General features: G+C 34.1%; 2 protein-coding genes across 4 annotated transcripts; one reads left to right on the forward strand and one right to left on the reverse strand.

Moving 5' to 3' along the window:
• The first annotated feature begins 732 nt into the window (after nt 1-732).
• On the forward strand, nt 733-4,476 carry LOC120080535 (casein kinase 1-like protein 3). Of its 2 annotated transcripts, none has more exons than XM_039035227.2 (15): nt 733-1,171; nt 1,281-1,321; nt 1,473-1,542; nt 1,665-1,813; nt 1,948-2,043; nt 2,165-2,235; nt 2,345-2,406; nt 2,495-2,558; nt 2,732-2,816; nt 2,907-3,033; nt 3,129-3,211; nt 3,324-3,384; nt 3,472-3,608; nt 3,749-3,937; nt 4,023-4,476. In XM_039035227.2, the coding sequence occupies exons 1-14, from the start codon at nt 1,096-1,098 to the stop codon at nt 3,926-3,928; spliced, it is 1,302 nt and encodes a 433-aa protein (XP_038891155.1). In that variant the 5' UTR covers nt 733-1,095; the 3' UTR covers nt 3,929-3,937; nt 4,023-4,476. The 2 variants fall into 2 exon arrangements, with proteins under 2 accessions (XP_038891155.1, XP_038891154.1); XM_039035226.2 differs by having other exon boundaries at nt 766-1,171; nt 4,017-4,476.
• Nucleotides 4,477-6,252: 1,776 nt separating this feature from the next.
• LOC120080537 (putative lactoylglutathione lyase, chloroplastic) lies at nt 6,253-14,860 on the reverse strand. Of its 2 annotated transcripts, none has more exons than XR_016530177.1 (9): nt 14,574-14,825; nt 13,294-13,498; nt 13,040-13,164; nt 12,777-12,841; nt 11,759-11,971; nt 11,569-11,616; nt 10,725-10,832; nt 10,368-10,537; nt 6,253-6,488 (listed from the first exon to the last, which is right to left on the reverse strand). XR_016530177.1 is itself a non-coding variant. In XM_039035228.2 (9 exons), the coding sequence occupies exons 1-9, from the start codon at nt 14,713-14,715 to the stop codon at nt 6,447-6,449; spliced, it is 1,089 nt and encodes a 362-aa protein (XP_038891156.1). In that variant the 5' UTR covers nt 14,716-14,860; the 3' UTR covers nt 6,253-6,446. The 2 variants fall into 2 exon arrangements, 1 of the variants encoding a protein (XP_038891156.1); XM_039035228.2 differs by having other exon boundaries at nt 10,368-10,508; nt 14,574-14,860.
• Between the last annotated feature and the right edge of the window lie 1,312 nt (nt 14,861-16,172).

The following is a 16,172-nucleotide window of genomic DNA, read 5'->3' on the forward strand; positions in this document are numbered from 1 at the left end:
ATACATGCAGCAGGATAATTAAAATACTATAAATACTTGATGTTAGAATTTATTTTTGAGAGTAGATATAAACCTTTGATTCGGTTTGGTTTTGATTGATTTTTCAAATAAAAGATCAATCCAAACAGATTCTTTTTTGTTTTCTACATATACAGACCAATATGTTCAAGTTTATACTAAAAAATCAAACTAAACAATTGGATCGATTTGGATTGGTTTGGTTTTTTGATTTTTCAATTTTGTGTTGCACTCCTATGTAGAAGCAATGAAACGAAGGTACTCTAATATTTTTCCAAGTTGGGTGGGATGAAGTGGAGTTAGCCAATTTCACTCCTTACTTAACTCAACTAGCCATTAACTACGATAGATTTCATAACTTATTAACATTAATTTAATGAATTACTAGCTCTATACACTATAGGTTTCATGATAAAAAGAATTTTAGTACTACAAGAGTATCATACTCTCATTATTCATATCATAAATTTATCTTCATAAATATTTATAGATCTCATATTAACGTAAGTCCCACCTTATTTTTTAAAATCAATTGACGTGACACACAGTAAATAGAGAGACAATATAGAAAAAAATTCATTACTATCATAGTATAAGAAATTTTCGGGTCTCACGACTAACTCCTCACACTAAACAGTTTCGATCTTTTCTCGGAGCACTCCTAACCCTAAGTGAAGGAAAATATAAATAGTGAAGAGGTCAATGAAACCACGTAGGATGAAAATACGAAAGTACCCCTAAGGCATTAAAGTTTATCGCTTGGAGTCCAAGGTAGAATTAGAAAGAAGAGGGTAACAACGAAACGGCTCTTTGGTCTATCTGTCCTTGGCTTGCTGTTCCTCGTCTTCGTTTTTGTGGCTCCGTTTCCTCACCTCTCTCCTCATTATTTATTCGTATTTCAATCTATATATATAAATATTTATATATATATATATATATATCTGAATTATTCTCTCTGTTATATATATATATTTTTTGAATTTTGTTTGTGGATTTGATCTTCGAAATCTTCGAAACCCTCGCTGTGTTCATGCTCTGACCGATCTCTGCAAATTCGATCCACTTTGATCTTTCGTCATGGAGCGTGTAATCGGCGGCAAGTACAAGCTTGGCCGCAAGATCGGCAGCGGATCGTTCGGCGAAATCTACCTCGGTGAGTTCTAAGGAGCCGATGTGCTCGAATTTTCAGCTTTGAGTTTTTTTTTTTTTCTTTAGTATAAAAAAATTTTACGACTAAGAATTCTTGTGATTCTCTGTTTCAGCTACACATATTGAGACGTTTGAAATCGTCGCTGTGAAAATTGTAAGCTCTGATCGTTTGTGCCTCGTTTGTTTCTGTATTTTATGGATACTTTCTCTGATGTATCTTAGTTGAAGTTTCGGTGGAAATTTAGTCGCTGATATGGAGATTGGAGCTTCGGCGTTTACTGATATGTTTTGGTTTTCTTTGGCAGGAAAACAATAAAACGAAGCATCCGCAACTGCTTTATGAGGCCAAATTGTATAATATTCTTCAAGGAGGAAGTGCGTAAGCGATTTTGATAGAATTTTCATGTTCTGTGCAGTTCAATCCTTGTGTTGAAGGACGATACCAGCTTTGAGGGAACTTCTTTTGCTGTCGGCTGATTGTTGTTTTCTTTATTCAGGCGGTATTCCTGCTACGAAATGGTCTGGTATAGACGGGGAAGAGAATGTGCTTGTCCTTGATTTGCTTGGACCAAGTCTCGAAGATCTCTTTGTATATTGTGGGAGGAAGTTCTCGCTGAAGACAGTTTTAATGTTGGCTGATCAAATGGTATGCATCACTTCCTGCTGTAGTTTTTCGTCTTGGATGTTCGTGTTTATCTGCTAGTGTTAAATGCTTTGGGGCCTCTTCTCTTCCGTGATTAGTAGTTTCCTGTCTCATTCATTCTCGTTTTTCTGTTGAAGATCACAAGAATAGAGTACGTTCATTCCAAAGGATTTCTGCATAGAGATATAAAGCCCGATAACTTCCTTATGGGCCTTGGACGAAAAGCAAATCAGGTGATAGTTCTGTTTCAACTTTGTCTGTTCTTATTATCAATGAATCACTTCAAGTTTTTCTTGCTAGCTTCTTTTTCTTGGTTTTGTATTGATTCTTATTGTACCTTCATTCCATTGTCAGGTTTACATAATAGATTTTGGATTAGCTAAAAGATATCGAGATGCAACCACCAACCGACATATCCCCTACAGGCATCACTTCAATTACTTTTGGAACTTCTTTTAAGTTTCTTACTCATGCTCTAAATAGTCATTTCAGATATGAAAATTGAGATATAACCTTCTATATTTATCCTAACAGGGAGAACAAAAACCTAACAGGGACAGCTCGTTATGCTAGTTGCAATACTCATCTTGGAATCGGTAAGTCAGACACCTGAGTTTACTACTTGCACATTTTCATTGGATTGCGACTCGGACCTCATGTATCCTTACTGATGTCTTCTTCTAGAGCAAAGTCGACGGGATGATTTGGAGTCTCTTGGATATGTGCTTCTATACTTTTTGAGAGGAAGGTATACCATTTCTCCACACTGCTTTTATTACAATTAATTAGTTATGCACAACAGTTTCTCTTTCATTCTGAAAAATGTCGGGGCATTCAATGGGATATTATTTTAGTATCCCCTCGTTCCAATTCAAGTACATTTTATCTACTTATCTTAGTAACTAAAATTTCCATTCATAGCCTTCCATGGCAAGGATTGAAAGCTGCCACAAAGAAGCAAAAGTATGATAAAATATGTGAGAAGAAGTTATCTACTCCTATTGAGGTATGTTGAACCAAATGCAAATATATAGTGTATTGGCTAAGTGTATATACTTTTGAGCTTATTCAACTATTTTTATTATCATTCTCAAAGGTCCTATGCAAGTCTCATCCAGTGGAGTTTGCTTCATACTTCCATTACTGCCACTCTCTGACATTTGATCAGCGGCCTGATTATGGGTTCTTAAAGCGATTGTTCCGTGACTTATTTGCTCGTGAAGGTAGTGATGTTTCTGTGTAAAACTTGTTCTACAGTATGCCTATTTGGATGAGACCTATGTACTAGCATAATGCCTAAGTACTTGTTTTTGTGCAGAATATGAATTTGATTATGTTTTTGACTGGACAATCATCAAGTATCAGCAGTCACAGAAGAACAGAACTCAGCCAAGAGTGTCTGTAAGTATCTTTCCCTGGTTAGCAATTTTGTCATTATGTAATGATTTCATTGGCAGAAATTGGAATGAAGAGATTTCTAATTCTAAGTATGGTCTATTGCCTCTTACTTCAGCCGGTTGTTGGTGGTACACATAATCATCATGCAACACCTATGGAAGGGGACAATCGTCAAGGTTAGGTTTCTGTTTGATGCGTACTCAATGTCAAATTTACCATTACATTGTTTAAAGTAAGTGACTCCGTTAATATTTGTTTTCCAGGTGTGTTTAATACCTATTCAGCAGCAGAGGTTTCAGATCGTGTTAGATCTGACAATGTTTCAAGCCCTGCAGTGCGACTGCATTTTAAACAACCAACTCCGAAGAATTTGAGTTCTGACAATGCTCTTGACATGAATGTAAATGATCTTCTTTATGGTCTCTTTAAAACAATCTTATTTTTGGAATAATTACATTGATTATTCCTTACCATATCATTTACCCTTCTATGTTAGTTAGTGTTATAATGGCTTACTGGTGGTCTATATTAATAATGTAGGTTCTAAATGATTCTCGGATGGCCACTGCATCATTTACACCTGCTGGCAGCTCAAGAGGAAATTCTTCTAAACCTTTGCAGTCCACCGAATCTCCAAACCGTGTACAGGGAAATGGTCACAGGATTGGTCCTTCAAGTAGCTGGATTTCGTCATTACAGAGAATTTCGTCTGCCAAGTAATAAAAAATGGTAAGCCCTCAGTATACTTACTTGCGACCAGAACCCGTGTTTTAGATTTTCTCTAACCATTTGCTGCATCATGATTTAGCAACAGATCTGGCCAGGACTATTCTAAGCTACATCTATGAAGCTGCAAATTGTGATGATTTGATGTTATCTTTTTGCAATGTAATTGAAGAGATTCTGGTGATTTATTGGCAGAAGCTGCAACATGCTTGCTCGTTTAATGACTGTGTTAGTCCCTGAACTATTTGCAAGCTCATGTTATTCTTTTTTTTTGCAAAGGTGACTAAAATGCTTTGGTGGTTACAGAATACCAACTTTCTAAAGCATGGCTTCTGCTGTGTAAATAGAAGTGAATCACAGCAATCTTGTACCTATGGTTCTATGTGACATTACTGGTGTGAAAGAATTTCGTGCTTTTAACTAATTTTTGTTGCTATACTTTAAGATTCCTTTTGTAAGGCAATATGGATGATACTACTTGTTCATATTGCCCAATAATACCTCTTTTATTATTGTGAGTGCAATCTTAAATTTTCAGCCTACTTTAGACTAGAGCATGAAACTACTACTGTGGCTTTTATGATGAAATTTAACTCAATAGGGTTGATTTAGGATTCATGTATTAGCTTTTACAATTACTTACTAGGTTCCAGGCGTGTACGGAAGTTTACTTTTCTGCCCAAATAAAAATTTACTGAACTGACTTGGCTTTCATGAACTAGATTCAGTTACTTAACATCCAGAGTAAGGAATTTTGCCAAGACTACCTTGGAAAAAATGTTTGCTTCTGTTGCTTTGCAGGGTTGAAGATGATAACAGGACACTTGAAGGAGTTATCTGAACAGATCCAAAAATGCAATTTTACCTTGGTTTATTTACATTCTTTCCCTGTTTGTTTTCCATTTTCAAAAATCTACATTGCATGTTGTTTTTATTTACATTGAGGACCTAAATGTTTTGCTTATTGCATTTTACTCCACTTTTTCAGGTTGTCTTTTTTCATCCATTCAACTTTTGATGATGCTAAAATAACTCAATGCTTCATCCATTTTACTATTCTTTCATTCATCATTTAATCATTTTAGTTTATTATTGCCAAAAGTTATGCTCACATTCATTCAGCATATTTTCTGGAACTGGTATTTCACTCTTCCTGTAGCTATATCTGTTTCTAAACGCCTCTCTCTCTCTCTCTCTCTCTCTCTTAATTTTATTTATTTAAAGAACTTACGATTAAAGATGAAATATATCTCGTTTTAGCCCTTCCGCTTGTGCCTGATAAATGTTTTTTACATCTTTGATAATATTTAGAAATTCTTTTAAATAACTTGCTCTATTATTAGTTTATAGGTGTGATTTTCAGGAAATGTTTCCGTCAGATTTGTGTGCAATAAGTGAAGATTATGGGAAGGATACAGGTTTTCGACAAATGTTCGTGAATGAATTATTCGGCTTTAATAGCTCTGGAGATCTGCCTTTTTTAAACAAGCAAAGCTGACAATGATCTGAATCGTCTATTTGGACATCTGGACTGTTGAGAAAGCAATCATCTATGATGCTATTGTTCGACGGCAAAATTTTTACTGTCGAAATTTGTGAACCGGGTAATTTACATTCTTGCTTAGTTCTTTGATCATATGGATTTGAATCGGGGCTCGCTCTTCAATCTCTGCAGAATTTAAAAATCCCTCTTTAGGCATCACAAAGAATAAAGAATCCTTTGGGACGTTGCTAACATCTGATATATTGAGGTTAGAATCCAATTTGCGTCTGTTTTATTTTTAAGGATTACTGATCAATGTAAGGGGTTATCGGTTAAATCCTATAATTACTTGGAGAGTTAATAGTTAGGTTCAACGCTCTTTGAATACTCAAACGCTATGAAGATTTTCTGGACCATCTTACCTCCAGAAGCGAGAAGTTTAAAGCGACATTATTATGTGTCTTAGAGTGAAATTTATTGAAGGATTGATGACCAACTATGCTTTCAGTCACGATAACCAACTTCTTGAACCATCTTTTTACTGGGTACAGGTAAATATTTTGCCATGGTTATACTTATAATCTTCTCGTGAGTTTGGAGAATTTTGGAGACGAGGGAGGTTAAACTGAAGGTTAAACACTCAGGTCGACCTTATATTTAAAAAAAATAAAGTGGATTAACTTCTTCGTCAAGGCTAACTCGACAGAGCGAAGATTTTGGGTGAAAAAGGGTATCAAATTTCCTATATTGCCCCTTGAGTGTTTTAAGGAGATGGGATGGGATACGTCATTACTCCATGGGCAAAAGGGTCTTTTACGAAGTTGGAAAATTTATGTTGGCCACAAAATATGGGAGTTATATAATGAAATAAGTGGGAAAATGGGACAGAAATGTTGAAATAGAATTTGAACATATTCTGCTGCTGTATGATCCTAATGAAAGAGTTTCTATTGTTGGTGCCAGTTTGATGTACAAATGGGTTCTTGGAAGCAAGGTAAAAAATATAGAACAGGGGAATCTGCCAAAGACTTATTCCAGCTCCTTCAGGAAATCAACGTTATCTACAAAAACCTGCACAACCGATAAAAACACAGGTAAATTTCCAAGTGAATTCGTAAATGTTACCGTTATACACTCAGTTATCAATCTTAATTTTCAAAACATTATATAATCTGCTTAACATTTCTGAAAGAAGAGTATATAAAAACCTTTTAACTCTTTTTATTGAGGCACTAGTCTCGAACATTTTTGTTCCTTCCTAATCTTTCTTTTGATAAAGGTTAAATAAAAAATTTAATCCTTGAATTTTTAAATATATTAAATTTTACAAATCCATCAGAGATCAAATAGAAATAATAAAGTTAAAATTTGGACATAATTATTAATTTCACCTATTTAATTTTAGTATTAAGATTACACGATATAATCATCAGTTAATTTTTAGTATTCACCTTCGGTATATATGGCTAAACTAAAATTAATAGAAACACAAATCCTCAAACCATGTAGTCAAATTTCCTCAGATAAATATTTTTACGATTCTAAAGATCAACATCCTAATTCTAAACAATCTCTCCGATTAAAACAATCAAGAAAATATTAATGATGGTAGCAAAATGATTATATTCTGTTTTTCTGTACTCAAACAAGAACTTCCAAACGTGTTTTGTTTTTCAAAACAGCTTCAAAAGAAAGGTTATAAACGGACTCAAGACAATAATGTTGGTTTAACCTAAGGCAGCGGTATCAGAAATGCAAAAGAAGTTTTTTTCTAAAATCTACTAAACTATAAATTTCTTTAATTACTGATATCTACTAAACTAATCCAGCGCATGTGCTAAGAGTCGCGAGAGCTTTCATATACCGCATTCAAAACGTTATATTGAGCACTTGACATAACCAGTTCAACCAAGTTGGTACAAGTCATACTATACTAGCAACAATTATGAAACTAGAAAATGAAAAAGTTAAAAATTGGTTGGCTTCAAACATTTAAGGCCTAATGATTTTGGATTAAATTAGCCGCTTTTGAATTTTATGTTTGTTTCTTCTAGTTTTTTTAAATGTAGTTTTTATCTTTCTTAAACAGAAATTCAAAGAACAAAACATAGAAACTTTCGATTTCATAACAAAAAACCAATTGATTATCAAAACTATGTCAGAGAAATTCAATTATGGTAAGTCAATTGGCCGAAAATCAGTTGACTTTCGGTTACAGATGAAAGTAACAAAAAAACTAATTGATTATCAAAACTATGTCCGAGATATTTAATTATGGGAAGTCAATTGGTTTTTGGCCGAAAACCAAACTACCCAAATATCTTACAACACTAGCCTGACTTGTGGAAATTTTTGGGTGGTTCATTTCCAGTTGAAATTTTCTCTCTTAGGTATAAAAGATGAAACAGGTGGTTCATTGAGAGGTTTAAATTTGAACCTGGAAGTATTAAACTGCTTTCAAACTAGATTGAGACTGATAATTGGAAATAGGTGAGTGGCTGAAAGCCATCTACACGGAATTAGTTTTAAAACCGAGGTTAAATTATTGTTTAAAATGTCATGCCTCTTGAATCTTAAAAGAGATCTAATAGATCTCTTATCTTTCAATGTCGTGTTCAATAGATCAAGAAGATTGTATAGGCCTTTTTAATCTATGATCGTATGGATCTCCTAACTTTACACTGTTCAATAAGGATTCCTTGAACCATCATTATTAAATCTAACATGTCCCTGTCTTGTTCCAGACCTTTTTTTAATTTCATCGGTTAAATATAAAATTGAAAGTTCTAAGTTCTAAATATACAAAATCATGAGTCCATGAATTTTGAAAAACCAATGTTAGGATAGTTCTAAGATTTATTAGATATAAAATTACAAGTTTAGAAATTTTATTGAAAACTTGAAGTTGGAGAGCATAAACTTGTTAGGCATAATCCTAAAACTACATAAACCTAAGGACACGACATGGCTATATACTAATTTCAAAAGAACTAGGACACTGACATGTTAGAGATACGCTCTTTTTTATTATTATTATTTCTATAACATATAAATGAAGTACTAAATGCACTCCATTAAAAAAACATGAAATGTCTAGTTAATTAACAATTATACGAGATGAAACGCTTAGATTTCTCACTATAATTTATATGTTTGTTTGTTTTGTTTTGTTTTTTCTTTAATGTATAATTTTATTTTAATCTTTGGTTGAAAAAACGGGCATTCCTTTTGTTTTTTTCTTTTCATCTTAGTTTAATTTAAAATTGACTTGGGCTTCAAATTCGGATCCAACATAAAATGTTGACCATTTTCCCTTTAAAAGATGTTCTTAGGTGTGTCAAAGAAGTGTCCCAAATGTGTCTGAAATTAGACATAAATAAACAAAAATAGAACACAAAAATTTGCACCGGAGCGTCTGTCCGGCTCGACACCCTGCCTAAAATAGTGCCTATGCTTCATAGACATAAACTACATCTGTAGTTTAACTTGGAAATTATGAAAAATAAAAGGTAAAGGATTATGGACAAAAATATCATAATTGGCGTTGCTGGGCTCTATAATTTAAAAACAAGTTGAGTTATGTTTTGGGGGTGGAGTAATATCAAGAGTACATTATATTAACTGAATAATTTTAGTTTTGTTATATGGAGTTGGAAGTGATAGAGGGATGTAAATAATTGTACTGTTTAAGGAGTTTTTGCTCAAAAGCAAATTTCCTGGAATTGTATAATAAGATAATCTTTGTTCTTTCTGTTCTTTAAATTTTCAATAAAATACCCAAGTGGTTAACCACTAACCAGTTTCTATCACCAAAACAAAACACCGAACTTAAAAATGGAAAAATGATATTGATGAAATGGTTTTCGTGGTTCATTCAATAGCCTAATGATTTCTGGTACAAAGTAATAGTAAGCGTGTATGGGAAAGAGAATGATGGATGGTTCACAAAATAAAGAGGAAATAAGTTCTAAAACCATGGTGGAGTATCTTATATCTCAAAGGATCATTTGGAAAATAGCACTCTTAAACTGAGCGAGAGTCCAACCTGTATTTGGAAGCATAAGTGGGTGAATAATCCAACCATTGTTCAATGCTTCTCCAAGAATCTGACCTTTCTAATAAAAACGATTCGATGGTGATTGGAGCTCGGGATTCTTTTCTTAATTCATTTGTAGGAAAATCGTTAGAAGAAATATGAAGGAAGAAGAGGTGGCTGAATTCCGTAATCTGCTGAAATTACTGCAAGAACTGAGACTATCCAGTCTAACAGGGACGATTGTATAAGATGGGATCTAGATAATTTTGCATACTTTCTTGTTCAATCTTTCGTTAAGGAATTAGGTGATTATTCAACTTTGTGGAAGGTGAAAATGAATGTTCTAAACTGGTTAGTACTTCAAGGAAATCTGGTAACGGTGAGAGTAGGCTTTTAAAATTAACAACACGTGGGATGGGAGAATTAGAATCTCTAACTTCTTGGTCGAAAGTATATGCTTGAACTAGTTGAGTCATGCTTCGCTTAGGTTGGCAATGGGCGTCCAAATATTCGCTGGAAATGAATTCAAGAAAATATTTAAGGCAAAAGCTTATCATGGGGAGATACTTCATTGAAGTTGCAGCACCTTCATGGTGTGTTCTTCCTGGATACATTTGCAGTAACCATTTTTTCTAAAAGGTATGTTTGCTGGAGTTTTTTTTACTTTGTAATCCATTTTGAGGTCAGTTGTTTTAGGAGGTTCGGGCTGGTGGTCTGTTAGTGTTAGTTACGGTTCATCCGAACAGTTAGATTTATCTTGTAACTGTTTTCTTATCCATGATTTTCTGTTGTTTCAGCTAATTTTTATTATTATTAATAGTTAGATAAAGTCGTTACAGATACGAAAACACTACTCGCTAAAATCAGATGGAAAAAGAACTCAAGTAAAAGAAAAGTCAACAAAGGAAGCTTACCGTCTTCCAACCATCAGGATCCAAGCAAGCTGTAATCTTGGTGTTAATTCCAGGCAACGGTCCAGGTTCTCGTGTGACCTTCCCCCCACAAAGTTTCACTGCTTCTGCAGTTCTGTACACATCATCTGTACCGATAGCAATCTTTTCACAGAGAAGGACAGACATCAGTCCTGGTTTGTTATATAACTTATAGATCAGTAACATTTCATTTATGATTTCAAGTGATCACAATGACAGTAATTAAGAATTTGAGAACAATTTAAAATATAATTACTGCTCATGTTTCCAAATAGAGAAAAATTTTCCGGTAAATTCAACAAGAAAAATGATTTGGTGAAAATTGGAAAACTAGTGTACCTGAGCATAAGCATTCCCTTTTTCATAATCCGTGACACCATAGTTATATGTCAACTCCATAACAGCATTTTTGTCTTCAGGACCATAACCCATCATTGCTATAGTATACTATAAGAGCAGTCATAACATCACATCATTAAGTTAGAAGGATGCACATGAACTCGAAATAAACCGAATGTGACATGGAATGGAACATGTTTAACCAGTCCACGGCTGTAATAGAAACAGGCAAGCTTAAAATAAGTTATGATGGCATTGATATGGACAAAAAATAGTACAAAAATGAACAAGGACAGAGTTGATAAATGGTGGAAACTTGCAAATAATAGCCAAGTCATTCTCCGGACAAATTACCAGACATAAAAGGAAAAAAAGGATAAAGAAAAAATGGTTTCCGTCCAATAAAAGGCTATGCAGTATGTTTGCCCTGAAACTATATCAGAATTCAGAAACCATACTACTCACAGCCTTATCTGCTGAGAGCTGCTCAAATATAAAGTGTGTTCTGAAAATCACGATAAAAATCAACCATATTCAGATAGCCAAAGGCATGTAGATTCACATAAAAGGTGGATCTCAAGTGAGGGAGACACTTTAAAAAAGAAAGTCGTGTTAGAAAAAGGGGCCTATTCTCTGCAAGAAACATATTTTGAAGACTATACAGGTCCTTCCAACGATTTAACTCCTACAACATACATACATTTAAAATATTTCATTCACACTTCTCCACACACCTGCAAGTTTGAATTCTTCTTCAAAAAGAAAATATTCAACTTGGTGGAAATTAAGGAAGAAAGTTTTAAATGCATGCTTCTAAGCTACGTATCAATGATAAGATTTCTACCTTGTAATCTGGATTATCACGTTTACGTAGAAGCTCCATTCCATAAGCCTATATGGAAAACCCAAAGAAAGCCCAACGTTAAAGATTACTCACATCATTGATATTCAGAAAAGTTAAAGAAGAGAATAAGAAACGAAGTAAACAAAGACTGTCAACTACACCTGAAAGAATCCCAAGTACACAACCTCACCTTCTTATAAAACTCTATAGAGCGATCAAGATCACCCACACGAAGCATTACTTGGCATAAAGGTTCAGGAGTAGGTCCCCTTTCTATAAGTTCAAACTTATAGCCATCCGGATCTTCAACAAAAGCAATAACGGTACTGCCACCTTTCACAGGGCCAGCTTCTCGGGTCACTTTGCCACCCTTAGCTTTTATGAGTTCTACGGTCTTGTAAACCTATCAAGGAAGAGAAAGGGAAACCATTTTTTAAAAGAAATATTAAAAACCTTAATATCCTTTTTTGCTAGATAGTGACGCAGTTGACGCATAGGTGGCCAAGAGTAAGAACTGATATGATAGGATCACGAGAGAAAATAGAATGAAGGAAAAGATAAGTTAAAACTAAGCCATAGGGGACATCCGTAGGGCACACACACGAGAAAACATGCAAAGTGAAGAATTGCATTTTCAAGACATACCGGCGAAAGACTAAAAAGGAAAAAAAGGGGTTTGCCAATATAAAAATCAAATTCAAGGACTTTTTATTCTTAGACAAAAATAAGCAATCCAGGATTATAGTCCAATCTAACATATTGATAGAGAATTTACTAAAAAAATCAAAGATATGGTTCCTGTAAAATAAAAAATAGCATATTATTTGCAAGTGAAGAATTTAAACAGCACTATAATGGGAAAAGAGGACCTCAAAGTTCATGGTTAAATACAAAAAAAAGCAGGTAAGTCACATGTTATACTATCGGCAAACTCATTTTTCCATCAAGTCTGGAAAATATCTTTTACGCTAATGAATTTGAAACAATGATTAAAAAACAATTGTTTGCTCTATCAAAAATAATAATAATAATAAAATAAAAAATAAACGCAGTAGTTTGTGTTTTAGCTTGCTCATTTAAATTATTACCAGACCTTTTATAATAAAATATTGCACAAGCATATGAGTTAAAGCTTTTGGTTTGCAAGTAAGAATAAAACTGAACATGCAAATACGAACAGAATACAGATTCCAAACAGAGGATCTTACATCTTCAACCGCAATACCAAAATGGCCAAACCCAGTGCCAATATCATATTTGTCAACTCCATAATCTGGAACAAGGACCAACCACAGTCAAAATAATTAGACATACTTAGCGACCATGAGTATGTCATAAATGGCACCATCCCATATTTCTTCGAAGGAAAATTGCCTATTAAATACAATATTTTCAGATAAGTCCAGAAGAAATCTACAAAATCTGAAATTACACAAGTAGCCGGATGGCTGCCAAAAAGCTCATATCTTACTGTAAGTGAGCTCGATCACGAAGTGGGAATCCTCTGGACCAAACCCAAGGAAGGCATTTGTGTATTTCTCCTCTGGTATGTCACGTTTTCGTAGAAGCTTCATTCCAAGGCACTCAGTATAGAATCTGCGAAACCAACAATTAGTTCTTGGTCTTTTAACGTTCCCGATCATATGTCTCTCTCTCTTTTTCAGAAGTTTCCTATCTTATCTTAGTCCTGCTATAAACTGAAAATATTGTCTCAAACAAACATACTTTATGGTCTTGTCTAAATCTCCAACGCGATAGACAACATGTAGCATTCTTCTCTTGTCCTGTTTCACCCAGTCTAAGAGATTTTCGGAGGAAGCACTAGTGCTTGCTTGGGCCGCATTTCCAGCTACAGTCATCCCTATGTTGCTGCTTTCTCCCCTTAACATCTCAGACGCTTTCAGACCGAAGTATTGCGACTGTGGAACAGCTGTTAAAACAATTTATGATCATGCAGTTGCCTAATATCAGTTATCATTAATAAATTATTTTCTTTTTCTTTTCGTGCGTAGAATCTATTTTTGGTGTCAAGGACTAAACTTCCACCAGATGTTTATGGCAAAAGCACCATGAAGAAAGAAGGCATAATAATTAACAAAGGATACGGAAAGGGAATAATTATTGCGGAAGTATAAGGTGCAGATCCAAATCCCCTCTCAAGACCTTTTGGGGAGGGGGGCCGAGGAGAATTTGCTCAAATACACGCCATTGTCATTACACAAATTGCAAAGCACTCGTTGTAACAAAAGATAACATCCATAAACAGATAAATGATGGATAAATAAAGAGATATCTACATCCAAATTCCAAATATCAATGCTACTTGAAAAATATTAATAATATAAACAGATTATTTTGTTCGACTCACTTACAGGTTAGAACACAGTTCAAGAATTCACACAGAAGAAAACAAAATATAAATAAAATCGTTAGGAAATTCATGTCATTAACATTATTCTTATGGACGAGCACTTCTTGTAAGATTAAGAATATTCATGAACGAATCGATACAGATTGATGGAGAGGAATGCATATCAGAACTTCAACGCATTTGGAAAAACAGAAATAAAACTTAAGAACAAAATTGTTCAAATTGAACATTCACCGCACTGCTGCCCAAAGCGAATCAGTAAATCCACAGATGAAACCACAAATATGAACTAAAAATCGTTACAGTCACAAACTGTAATCCAAATTCGATTCACAACAACAGTCAATTACTTCTTAAGACAGCGAGCCACAGAATATATTTTCTACCTAAGAAAAAATAAAGAAGAAATAACCTACTATCTCAACTGAATCGGCATCGACCAGAGAAGAACAAAAGTACACAGCAAGCAAGCATATCCGCCAAGAAAAGGAGCAAAAAAGCATCTCGGAGAAAAGTCAATCGAGATTGAAAATTAACAAAGCATAGTGCTAATCAACGAATTAAGGATCGACACCGAACGCAGACGAGAGTCGTAAACAGAGGGGGAGAGAGAGTGAAATGGAGAAATTGATACCACTGCCAAGTTGCAACAAAGCGATCCTGCGCGAGGTGTTGAAGGAGGAGAGAGAGAGGCCGGAGCGAGAAAATCCGGTGAACCTAAACGCCGATAAAGAAGGGCGAACGGAGAAGGACGCCATTGGAGTTATCCTCACCATTCTTCACACACTCTCTCTCTCGAAGTTGTTGTGTCCGCGTTGTTCTATCCGCGCTGCTGTAACCCAGTGAGCCAATAACCGATGTCATGCGATGCGAAACAGACCGAAAAATCATAATTAATTTCATTTCTATAATAAAATATATATACATTATATCTATGTATACTATATTAAAAGGACAACAGCAGAATTTTTCTTTCCCTTTTTGCCCTTGTAATTTTTGACAATCCCTATTTTGTCTCTATTTATTACTCTCCATTAAAACCTTTTGGAGATACATCTCATCAATCAAACTCTTTCGTCGAAACATTCAAGAGTTGTTTGGGATGCTGAGATGAGATAGGATGTCTGAAGTTCTGATTTACAGGGAATTCTGATATTTAGGGAGTTCTGATGTTTGTGTTTGGGATGCAAAGTTGTATTGTTTTAGTTCATATGTCTGTGTTTGGACGTGCAGAGTTGTTATGTCTTAGTTCATATGTTATTACTATCTGGTTCAATTTTTTGTACTCTAAAATAATTTGCCTATATGAACGGTATTTTTTTTATCTTATAATTAAATTATTGAATCAATTCAGTTTTTTGTATTTAATTATTGTCTTTTAAATAATTTTTTATTATTGTTGTTTAGAATGGTCCGTTAAATATTTTATTGAGACATTTAAAAAAAAAATTGCTTATGTTCGATCTTAGGGATTTCGTTGAGGCTTTTCTCACATATATATTCACATATGAGTTTTCTATTGAGCTTTTATAATGAGCTTTTGAATAGTAGATTTTGAATATTGATGTTGTATATGAAGTTTTTTTTTATTATTATTTTTGAGAAATTGTGCACAAAGATTTAATCCAAAATATTGTGATTTTTTTAATGGACATTATACAAATAAATAAATTGATATATTAAGCAAATAAAAATGAAAACTTGAATGACATAATTTATAGATAATAAAATTATTAATATACTCTATCACATGACACTGAAATAAAAAACGATGTATGTAAATTGAAGGTAAAAAATGGGTGTATGGAACTAGATTGAAATGTCATGGTTTCTTAATAAAATGGATATAGTGGGGAAAAAAATTACACCCGAAGTATGATGAGATAGACTCAAGAATAAAGAAATGAAAACGTAAGTGGGTCATAAGAAGGGAGGAGAGAGCGACGAGAGTAACGATCGGGTATGAGAAGGGATGAGACATAGGAAGTGAGGGGTGGAAAATGTGAGAGAGTTGTTGAATGAGGTTATTGTGCACATGCTGAAGAAAGTGAAAATAGGAGATGTATATCAGTGGCCAAACAGTGATATAGAAATATATCATCTCCCCACATAGGATATTGGACCCCTAAACTTTCAAAGAGACTTCCTTCCTTCTACAATAACCACCTTTTTTTTTTTTTTTTTTAATCTAAGTCTTTATAGGATTTTATTTTTGTTAGTTGTTCATAAATAA

This window comes from Benincasa hispida, chromosome 6, assembly GCF_027475165.1.
Source record: "Benincasa hispida cultivar pf3 chromosome 6, pf3_genome.v1.1, whole genome shotgun sequence".
Lineage (NCBI taxonomy): Eukaryota > Viridiplantae > Streptophyta > Magnoliopsida > Cucurbitales > Cucurbitaceae > Benincasa > Benincasa hispida.